This window comes from Scyliorhinus canicula, chromosome 3, assembly GCF_902713615.1.
Source record: "Scyliorhinus canicula chromosome 3, sScyCan1.1, whole genome shotgun sequence".
Lineage (NCBI taxonomy): Eukaryota > Metazoa > Chordata > Chondrichthyes > Carcharhiniformes > Scyliorhinidae > Scyliorhinus > Scyliorhinus canicula.
In genome coordinates, this window is record NC_052148.1 from 5,422,827 (window position 1) to 5,434,967 (window position 12,141).

Consider the following 12,141-nt stretch of genomic DNA (forward strand, 5'->3'; position numbering starts at 1 on the left):
AGCATAGGCTACGTGCGGAAAGCAGTTTTCTGATCACCTTCTAGTCCAGTAATGTCATTCAGAAAGAATGTGTTTATGCTTTTGCAGGTTACGGTTCAAAGAGCTCATCCCACCCAACTGAGTTTTGGCCAATCTCCAAATTTTCCAGACCTGCTCGTGTCTTTGCGTGTCCCTGTTGGGAATGGAAAATACCTGCTGTTTTCAGTGTGATCATGCTGCCTCAGCCAACAGAGAATGCAACTCATTAGCAAGTGTGGAAAGGATTACAAGGATACAATGAAACATTGTTCCTGGAAAGGAGGAACGTTTTCATACATATACAGATCTGTCTGACAGCGGTTTTGCTTCACACTCGCATGTTGCAAGGCAAATTTAAAAATCAGCTGGAGCTACACAGAAGCGGAAAGTATGGATTTCATCACCTCTTTTTTGTCCCCTCCTGCAGTTGGAACCCAGCTGATTCTGTACTGGTCCGCCTCTTCCGATCCATGATCCCAGTCCATCAGGAAACTTTTCCTCGTGATGTCCGAGAAGCGTAGGTTTGATGGTGCTGGGATAGTCGCTGTGTGAGAAGAATGAGACCTTAAATGTACACATGTAGCAGAAAGGTAACAGAATCTGACAGAGTAGAAATGATGAGGAAAGGGAGGATATCTGAGCAAAGATGTGAGGTACAGGCGCTGATCACAAACAACTTGCATTGATAACAGTGGCTTTAATGCAGTAAAATGTCCTGTGTCACTTCAGAACAAAGAACATAGAACAGGACAGGCACTTAGGCCCTCCATGTTGCGCCGACCTGTTAAACCACTGTCAAGCCCATCTACACTATTCTCTTATCATCCATGTGTTTATCCAATGACCATTTAAATGCTCTTAATGTTGGCGACTCCACTACTGTTGCAGGCAGGGCATTCCACGGCCTTCCTACTCTCTGAGTAAAGAACCTACCTCTGCCATCTGTCCTGTATCTATCTCCCTCAATTGAAAGCAATCTACCCTCGTTCTAGAAATCACCACCCGAGAAAAAAGATACTCACTGTCCACCTTATCTAATCCTCTGATCATTTTGTATGCCTCAATTAAGTCACATCTGAACCTTCTTCCCTCTAATGAGAACAGCCTCAAGTCCCTCTGCCTTCCCTCATTAGGTCTTCCCTCCATAACAGGCAACATCCTGATGAATCTCCTCTGCACCCTTACCGATGCTTCCATATTCTTCCTGTAATGCAGTGACCAGAATTGCACGCAACACTCCAAATGTGGCCACACCAGAGTTTTGTACAGCTGCAATTTGACCTCATGGCTCCGATCTCAATCCATCTGCCAATAAAAGCTAACACACCGTACGCCTTCTTAACAAACCTATCAACCTGGGTGGCAACTTTCAGGGATCTATGGACATGGACACCGAGATCTCTCTGCTCATCCACACTACCAAGAATCTTACCATTAGCCCAATACTCTGTCTTCCTGTTATTCCTTCCAAAATGCATCACCTCACACTTTTCTGCATTAAACTCTATTTGCCATCTCTCAGCCAGCTCTGCAGCTTATCTATGTCCCTCTGTAACTTGGAACATCCTTCCGCACTGTCCAGAACTCCAGCGAGTTGAGTGCCATAGAACATAGAACTATACAGCACAGTACAGGCCCTTCGGCCCTCAATGTTGCACCGACATGGAAAAAACTAAAGGCCATCTAACCTACACTATGCCCTTATCATCCATATGCTTATCCAATAAACTTTTAAATGCCCTCAATGTTGGCGAGTTCACTACTGTTGCAGGTAGGGCATTCCACGGCCTCACCACTCTTTGCGTAAAAAACCCACCTCTGACCTCTGTCCTTTCTCTATTACCCCTCAATTTAAGGCTATGTCCCCTCGTGCTTGCCACCTCTATCCGCGGGAGAAGGCTCTCGCTGTCCACCCTATCTAACCCTCTGATCATTTTGTATGCCTCTATTAGGTCACCTCTTAACCTTCTTCTCTCTAATGAAAACAACCTCAAGTCCATCAGCCTTTCCTCTTAAGATTTTTCCTCCATACCAGGCAATATTCTGGTAAATCTCCTCTGCACCCGTTCCAAAGCTTCCACGTCCTTCCTATAATGAGGCGACCAGAACTGTACGCAATACTCCAAATGTGGCCGTACTAGAGTTTTGTACAACTTCAACATGACCTCATGGCTCCGGAACTCAATCCCTCTACCAATAAAGGCCATCACACCATAGGCCTTCTTCACAACCCTATCAACCTGGGTGGCAACTTTCAGGGATCTATGTGCATGGACACCGAGATCCCTCTGCTCATCCACACTACCAAGAATTTTACCATTAGCCAAATATTCCTTATTCCTGTTATTCTTTCCAAAGTGAATCACCTCACACTTCTCCACATTAAACTCCATTTGCCACCTCTCAGCCCAGCTCTGCAGCTTATCTCTGTCCCTCTGTAACCTGCAACATCCTTCCGCACTGTCTACAACTCCACCAACTTTAGTGTCGTCTGCAAATTTACTTACCCATCCTTCTGCGCCCTCCTCTAGGTCGTTTATAAAAATGACAAACAGCAACGGCCCCAGAACAGATCCTTGTGGTACGCCACTCGTAACTGAACTCCATTCTGAACATTTCCCATCAACCACCACTCTCTGTCTTCTTTCAACTAACCAATTTCTGATCCACATCTCTAAATCACCCTCAATCCCCAGCCTCCGTATTTTCTGCAATAGCCGACCGTGGGGAACCTTATCAAACGCTTTACTGAAATCCATATACACCACATCAACTGCTTTACCCTCGTCCACTTGTTCAGTCACCTTCTCAAAGAACTCGATAAGGTTTGTGAGGCATGACCTACCCTTCACAAAACCATGCTGACTATCCCTAACCATATTATTCCTATCTAGATGATTATAAATCGTATCTTTTATAATCCTTTCCTTATAATCCATTTGCAGATTTACTCACCCATCTCCTATGCCCTCATCCAGGCCATTTATAAAAATTACCAATAGCAGTGGCCCCAAAACATTTCTTTGTGGTACACCACTAGTAACAAAAGATTTCTCATATCCCATCCTGGCTCTTCGTAGCTGTCTCTTTAGATCCTTCCTATCTAACTTTTAACTCTCGAGTACCCGAACTGAACCTTCATGTCTCATCTTTACATAAGCCTCCTTCTTCCTCTTGGCAGGTGATTCAACTACTTTAGTAACCCACGATTCCCTCGCTTGACCACTTCCTCCCTGCCTGACAGGCACATAAGAACATAAGAACATGAGAACTAGGAGCAGGAGTAGGCCCCATGGCCCCTCAAGCCTTCTTATCCTCTGCAGGAAACATATTTACTTGAAAAGCCCCTAGTTGCTACATTCCTGCACCTGTTCACTCTCACAATCTATCTTACTCTTATTTATAGCTTTTGTAGTAGCTTTCTGTTGCCCTTTAAAGATTTCCCAGTCCTCTAGTCTCCCACTAATCTTTGCCACTTTGGATGCTTTTTCCTTCAATTTGATACTTTTCCTTATTTCCTTAGATATCCATGGTCGATTTTCCCTCTTTCTACTGTCCTTCCTTTTGTTGGTATCAACAGTGAAAATCGCTTGGAAGGTTCTCCACTGTTCCTCAACTGCTTCACCATAAAGCATTTGCTCCCAGTCTACCTTAGCTAGCTCTTCTCTCATCTCATTGTAATCTGCTTTGTTTGAGCACAAAACACTACTGTTTGATTTCACCTTCTCACCCTCCATCTGTATTTTAAATTGCACCATACTGTGATCACTCCTTGCGAGAGGATCCCTAAATATGAGATCATTAGTCAATGCTGTCTCATGATACAGGACCAGAACTAGGACTGCTTGTTCACTTGTAGGTTCTATTACATAATGTTCTAGGAAACTATCACGGATACATTCTGTAAACTCGTCTCCAGGATGCCTTGACCGACCTTTTTAAACCAATCGACAGGTAGATTAAAATCCCCGTTGACAACGACTGCACCATTTCTACATGCATCAGTTATTTCTTTGTTTATTGACTGCCCCACCATATTGTTACTCTTTTGTGGTCTGTAGATTACTCCTATCTGTGACTTTTTCACCTTACTATTCCAAATTTCCACGCAAATGGATTCATGGGTTGACCCTGTAATCCGCATTCAATTTTTTTCTATCAAAGTGAATCACCTCGCACTTATCAGGGTTAAACTCCATCTGCCAATTTTCGGCCCAGCTCTGCATCCTATCAATGTCTCTTTTCAGCCGACAACAGCCCTGCACCTCATCCATGACTCCACCAATCTTTGTGTCATCAGCAAATTTACTGACCCAGCCTTCAGCCCCCTCCTCCAAGTCATTGATAAAAAGTCACAAATGAAATTAAATGAAATGAAAATCGCTTATTGTCACATGTAGGCTTCAAATAAAGTTACTGTGAAAAGCCCCTAGTCGCCACAATCCGGCAACTGTTCGGGGAGGCTGGTACGGCAAAAAGCAGAGGACCCAGCACAGAACCCTGTGTTACACCGCTGGTAACTGGTCTCCAGTCTGAAAATTTGCCATCCATCACCACCCTCTGTCTTCTCAGTGCCGCAGTCCCAGTGCTAGCCACTGAGCCACATGCCACCCCTTTCACCTTCAGCAAGACGGGATGGGGCAATATTGTTTCAAGTTCTCTAAAAACAAACATCACTAGTTTAACTGAAATGATTATCAATCTGCTGATGTCATCCAGTAAAGATACTTGAGACTTAAAATATGTTAGATAAATACAAATATGATTGTTGTTTACCTTTGTATGGACAAGTTCGGCCCAGGTAGTGGGGAAATGGGGTGAGGCCAATCATTTTTCTATAAGGAATAGATAAGGGGTTGGGGAAGCGGGTCCATAAATAAAAGAGGCGGCAAGTTGAAGGAGGCATAAATTAATCAGGGGTTGGGTTATCACTGCTGCCTCACAGCGCCAGAGAACTGGGTTCAATTCCTGCCTCGGGAGATTGTCTGTGTGGCGCTTGTACGTTCTCTCCGTGTCTTTGTGGGTTTCCTCTGGGTCAACCGATTTCCTCCCACAGTCCAAAGATGTGCACATTAGGTGGATTGGTCATGCTAAATATTCCCAGATGTGCCGGTTAGGGGGGTGCATCAGGGATTGGGCAGGGGAGTGGGCCTATTTTGGTTGCTCTTTCAGAGGGTTGGTGCAGACACACAAGGCCAAATAGCCTCCTTCTACACTGTCGGAATTCGATGGATTTATAGTTTTATCTGGCTGAAGGTGCTGTATGGCCCTGGAAAATTGGGCACAAGCAGGCTAGCCAATGAATCCAATAGATACACTTTGCTACAGCAGAAGCAGAGAATCCAGGGGATACTAATCCCACACCCCATCCTGAAGGACATTGTGATCTGCTGCACATCACAATATGCAGCATGTGCTTTCCATGTCAGTTTGTTCTCTTTTCAATATTTGAAGATAATTGGTAAGGGGGTAGGAAAGACTAATGGAGATTTTTATATACTAAAGACTTACATGTACGCTCGGAGCCTAAGACTTCATCACTTTCCTTCTTGTCTTGGTAGATGGCAGTAAGGGAAACATCATATTTGGTGTCAGGATCCAGGTTATCTAAAACCTGGCTTGTCTCTTTGCCATTTATAATCATCTGGAAGAATGGGCAGAAAGCGAAGGTCAAGATATGTTCAGTGCATGAAACCAATTTGTTTTCTGCAAACTGAGTCCCTTAATTAAATGGGGATGTTTGAATTTGATATCACTCAGGGGGCTGCAAGGACCTTAAAATCCTTTACCAACCCTTGGCTGCAGCCACCTTTCCCAGTGTCATTCCCTCATGGTCATGTGGAGTATTTCTGCAGAATGTTAAATTGAAGGAATAAACTAATTTGGACTGTTTTGTTCATTACGCAAATGCTCTTCTTTGAGTGGGCAACTGAGCCCAACATCTCAATTCTAAAGAGCATATGGTCCGTGCGGAAAGCAGTTTTCTGATCACTTTCTAGTACAGTAATGCCATTCAGAAAGAATGTGCTGATGTTTCTGCAGGTTACGGTTCAAAGAGCTCATCCCACCCAAATGAGTTTTGGCCAATCTCCAAATTTTCCAGTCCTGCCCGTGTCTTTCCGTGTTGCTGTTGGGAATGGAAAATACCTGCTGTTTTCAGTGTGATCATGCCACCACGACCAACAGTGAATGCAACTCATTAGCAAGTGTGGAAAGGATTACAAGGATACAATGAAACATCGTTGCTGGAAAGGAGGAACATTTTCATACATATACAGATCTGGCTGACAGCGGTTTTGCTTCACACTCGCATGTTGCAAGGCAAATTTAAAAATCAGCCGGAGCTACACAGAAGCAGAAAGTATGGATTTCATCACCTCTTTTTTGTCCCCTCCTGCAGATGGAACCCAGCTGATTCTGAACTGGTCCGCCTCCTCCGATCCATGATCCCAGTCCATCCGGAAACTTTTCCTCGTGATGTCCGAGAAGCGTAGGTTTGATGGTGCTGAGATAGTCGCTGTGTGAGAAGAATGAGACCTTAAATGTACACATGTAGCAGAAAGGTAACAGAATCTGACAGAGTATAGAACATAGAACATAGAACAGTACAGCACAGAACAGGCCCTTCGGCCCTCGATGTTGTGCCGAGCAATGATCATCCTACTCAAACCCACGTATCCACCTGTGATGATCGGAATACCTTGCCCCTTTAAGAGGCTTGTGATGATCGGAATACATTGCCCCTTTAAGAGGCTTGGAACTCTGGGGGACTCCGCCTCTGGCTACGCCCCCTGGGAAACTGTACTTAAGATGAGACTCCATTTTGCGAGCACACTTCTCATGGAGGCTGCCATTGTTCACTGCTTATTAAAGCCTTTGATTACTGACCTAACTTTCGTGTCGTAATTGAGAGTGCCTCAATTAAATAAGCAGTGCACATCAAGATGGACAGCGGTCTGAAACCAGAGAGACTCAACCTGGAAGGCAGGACGCCTGAAGCCTCGGAAATCTTTAAACATTGGCTCCGGTGTTTTGTGGATTATCTGGACTCCTCACCGTCTGATGTCGACAGCGCTCGCAAGCTGGGCTTCCTACATGGCCGGGTGAGCCACCGAATCTCCGCCATGATTGAAACCGCTATGACCTATGAGGCGGCGATCGAAATATTGAAGAAACGCTTCATAAACACTACCAAGGAGGTACATGCCAGGCATTTGCTCTCGACCTGCAGCCAGCGCTTCGGAGAAATGCTGGACGAGTTTGTGGAAAGACTTACCGCGCTCGCGAGGAACTGCGACCACAAAGCAGTGACGGCTGAAGAACACAGGGACTTACACATTCGCGACGCCCTTGTGTCTGGCATCAGGTCATCGTACATCCGGCAGCGGCTCCAAGAAGACGGGGCGAAAGATCTCCAAGGCACGGTAACGCTCGGCTTTTCTCTCGAAATGGCCCACCGTAACCTCCGTACGTACTCCGCGGACCTTACGAATCCCTCTCGATCCCCTCCAGACTCGGCCACGCTACAGGCCTGTGCCACGCGTCGATCCACTCACTCCGGGTGCTCCCCATGCTATTTCTGTGGGCAAGGCCAGCACCCACGTCAGCGTTGTCCGGCCCGATCCGCGACCTGCAACGACTGCGGGAAGAAAGGGCACTTCGCGAAAGTCTGCCTGGCTGGGCCCAAAGGCCACAAACAAAAGTCTCACCGGGCCCAGAAATCAAGCTCCCGGCCTCACAGACCCCGCAACGCGGCTGCACTGTGGCCAGACACGCCCACTTCTGACGCGTCATCGACCTCGTGCGAGTCATGGGAGCGGCCATCTTGGCGGCGGCCATCTTCGAAACCCGACACGTGCGACCGGCATCGGCGGCCATCTTGTGACTCCGGGCGGCCATTTTGTGAGTCCGACTCTGACGGCCCACACCTAGGAGCGATCACGCTTGATCAATCACGGCCGAAACACCTGCGAAACTCGATGATGCGGGTGCGAATCAATGGCCAAGACACTCCCTGCCTGTTCGACTACGGGAGCACGGAGAGTTTTATCCACCCAGACACGGTAAGGCGCTGCTCCCAGCGCACCCATCCCGCCTCCCAAACTATCGCCCTCGCCTCAGGGTCCCATTTGGTTCAAATCACGGGGTATTGTGTCGCTGACCTCACAATTCAAGGCGCGAAATACTCCCGTTTTAAACTGTACATTTTTCCTCAACTCTGCGCCCCCCTGCTGCTTGGCCTCGACTTTCAGTGCAGCCACCGGAGCCTGACACTGCAGTTCGGCGGACCCCTGCCCCCACTCACAGTCTGCAGCCTGGCGACACTCAAAGTTGCGCCACCCCGCCTCTTCGCGAACCTCACTCCCGACTGTAAGCCCATCGCCACCAAGAGTCGCCGGTACAGTACCCAAGACTTGACTTTCATCAAGTCGGAGGTTCAGCGGCTACTAAAAGAGCGGGTCATAGAGGCCAGCAACAGCCCTTGGAGGGCCCAGGTATTAGTAGTCCGCTCCGGGGAAAAGCAACGAATGGTTGTGGATTATAGCCAGACAATAAACCGCTTCACACAACTCGATGCGTACCCACTTCCCTGAATAGCTGAAATGGTGACCCAAATTGCCCAGTATCGGGTATTCTCCACGGTTGACCTCAAATCGGCCTACCACCAACTCCCTATTCGCTCAGAGGACCGCCCCTACACGGCTTTTGAAGCAGCCGGTCGGCTGTTTCACTTCCTCAGGGTACCCTTTGGTGTTACAAAAGGAGTCTCCGTTTTCCAGAGGGCGATGGATCAAATGGTGGACCAGTACGGCTTATGGGACGACCTTCCCGTACTTGGACAACGTCACCATCTGCGGCCATGACCAGCAGGACCACGACGCAAACCTGAGGAAGTTCCTCCAGACTGCCCAGGCCCTCAACCTCACCTACAACAAAGAGAAATGCGTGTTCCACACAACCCGGCTCGCCATCCTCGGCTACGTCGTGGAGAACGGGGTCCTAGGCCCGGACCCCGACCGCATGCGTCCCCTTAAGGAACTCCCCCTCCCCCGTAGCCTCAAGGCACTCAAACGGTGCTTGGGGCTTTTCTCCTATTACACCCAGTGGGTCCCCAGATATGGGGACAAAGCCCGGCCACTCATTAAGACCACGGTTTTTCCTCTGACGGATGAGGCCCAGTCGGCTTTCAACCGTATCAAGGCCGGCATCATCAAGGCCGCCATGCACGCGGTGGACGAAGCCATCCCCTTTCAAATAGAAAGCGATGCATCAGACGTCGCCCTGGCTGCTACCCTCAACCAAGCGGGCAGACCAGTAGCGTTCTTCTCCCGAACCCTCAACGCCTCGGAAATTCGACACTCTGCAGTCGAGAAGGAGGCACAAGCCATAGTGGAGGCCGTGCGACACTGGAGGCACTACCTAGCTGGTAGGAGGTTCACCCTCATCACCGACCAACGGTCGGTCGCCTTTATGTTCGATAACGCACAACGGGGCAAAATAAAGAACGACAAGATCCTGAGGTGGAGAATAGAGCTCTCCACCTATACGTACGGTATTAAATATCGCCCGGGGAAGCTCAACGAGTCCCCAGATGCCCTGTCTCGCGGCACGTGCGCCAACGCGCAACTGGACCGCCTGAGAACCATCCACGATGACCTCTGCCACCCGGGGGTCACCCGGCTTGCCCACTTCATCAAGTCCCGCAACCTGCCCTACTCCACAGGGGAGGTCAAGACCATGACTAAGGCATGCCAGATCTGTGCAGAAAGCAAACCGCAGTTCTATCGACCAGACAAGGCCCGCCTGATAAAAGCCTCTGGGCCCTTTGAGCGACTAAGCGTGGACTTCAAAGGGCCTCTCCCGTCCAACAACCGCAACATCTATTTCCTCACCGTCATCGATGAATTCTCCCACTTCCCTTTTGCTGTCCCCTGCCCCGATACTACCTCGGCCTCCGTGATCAAGGCACTGCGCAGCATCTTCGCTCTGTTTGGTTTCCCCGCTTATATCCACAGCGACCGGGGTACATCGTTCATGAGCGATGAGCTGCATCGGTACCTGCTCAGCAAGGGCATCGCCTCGAGCAGGACGACGAGCTATAACCCGCGGGGAAACGGGCAAGTGGAGAGGGAGAACGCGACAGTCTGGAAGGCTGTCCTCCTAGCCCTACGGTCAAGGAGTCTCCCTATCGCCCGCTGGCACGAGGTCCTACCCGATGCCCTGCACTCCATTAGGTCGCTCCTCTGTACGGCCACGAACGAGACCCCTCACAATCGTTTGTTTGTCTTCCCCAGGAAGTCCACCTCTGGAGTCTCGCTTCCACCCTGGCTGACGACTCCGGGTCCAGTCCTACTCCGGAGGCATGTGAGGAGCCATCAAACGGATCCCATAGTCGAGAGGGTCCACCTGCTCCACGCAAACCCTCGTTATGCCTACGTTGAGCACCCCGATGGCAGGCAGGATACTGTCTCCCTGCGAGACCTGGCACCCGCTGGCTCTCCCACCGACTCCACCGATCCTCCCACCGACCCCCCCCCCTTCTACCGACGCTCCCGGCCCTACACCGAACTCCGACTTCGACAGCGCCCCCTCCATAGCGCCCCCTGCCCCCCAGCCGACACCGACCACCCTAATCACTCCTGATACCCCCTCCCTCTCCAAGGCGGACAAAGCTTCAGTCAACCGTGCTCCCGGATAGAACACCATCGGAACCGACCGCATCCACGGCGCCACCACCGGAGCGGCGAAAGTCAACACGGACTATCAGACCACCACAAAGACTGAACTTATAATTTAAAAACACTTCATCCCCGACGGACTATGTTTTCTTTTAAACAGGGGGTGAATGTGATGATCGGAATACCTTGCCCCTTTAAGAGGCTTGTGATGATCGGAATACATTGCCCCTTTAAGAGGCTTGGAACCCTGGGGGATTCCGCCTCTGGCTACGCCCCCTGGGAAACAGTACTTAAGATGAGAATCCATTTTGCGAGCACACTTCTCATGGAGGCTGCCATTGTTCACTGCTTATTAAAGCCTTTGATTACTGACCTAACTTTCGTGTCGTAATTGAGAGTGCCTCACCACCCTATACCCGTAACCCAACAACCCCCCCCTTAACCTTACTTTTTAGGACACTACGGGCAATTTAGCATGGCCAATCCACCTAACCCGCACATCTTTGAACAGTGGGAGGAAACCGGAGCACCCGGAGGAAACCCACGCACACACGGGGAGGACGTGCAGACTCCGCACAGGCAGTGACCCAGCCGGGAATCGTACCTGGGACCCTGGAGCTGGGAAGCATTTATGCTAACCACCATGCTACCCTGCTGCCCACACGGTAGAAATGATGAGGAAAGGGAGGATATCTGAGCAAAGATTTGAGATACTAGCACTGCTCACAAACAACTTGCATTGATAACAGTGCCTTTAATGCAGTAAAATGTCCTGACTCACTTCAGAACATAGAACATAGAACAGTACAGGCACTTCGGCCCTCCATGTTGTGCCAACCTGTGAAACCACTGTCAAGCCCATCTACACTATTCTCTTATCATCCATGTGTTTATCCAATGACCATTTAAATGCTCTTAATGTTGGCGAGTCCACTACTGTTGCAGGCAGGGCATTCCACGGCCATACTACTGTCTGAGTAAAGAACCTATCTCTGCCATCTGTCCTGTATCTATCTCCCTCAATTGAAAGCAATCTACCCTCGTTCTAGAAATCACCACCCGAGGAAAAGGATTCTCATTGTCCACCGTATCTAATCCTCTGATCATCTTGTATGCCTCAATTAAGTCACATCTGAACCTTCTTCCCTCTAATGAGAACAGCCTCAAGTCCCTCGGCCTTCCCTCATTAGGTCTTCCCTCCATAACCGGCAACATCCTGATGAATCTCCTCTGCACCCTTACTAATGCTTCCATATTCTTCCTGTAATGCAGTGACCAGAATTGCATGCAACACTCCAAATGTGGCCACACAGAGTTTTGTACAGCTGCAATTTGACCTCATGGCTCTGAAACTCAATCCATCAGCCAATAAAAGCTAACACACCGTCCGCCTTCTTAACAAACCTATCAACCTGGGTGGCAACTTTCAGGGATCTATGGACAT

The 12,141-nt window shown here is 49.1% G+C and overlaps 1 protein-coding gene across 1 annotated transcript in view; it reads right to left on the reverse strand.

The window, feature by feature from the left end:
- LOC119963790 overlaps positions 1-12,141 on the reverse strand; it is a 1,053,439-nt gene that overhangs the window by 726,892 nt on the left and 314,406 nt on the right. Inside the window, exons 52-54 of the mRNA XM_038793076.1 lie at positions 6,396-6,535; positions 5,530-5,662; positions 423-562 (exon numbers count right to left, since the gene is read on the reverse strand). Of these exons, the coding sequence (XP_038649004.1) occupies positions 423-562; positions 5,530-5,662; positions 6,396-6,535 (413 nt within the window). The remainder of the gene's footprint in view (positions 1-422; positions 563-5,529; positions 5,663-6,395; positions 6,536-12,141) is intronic.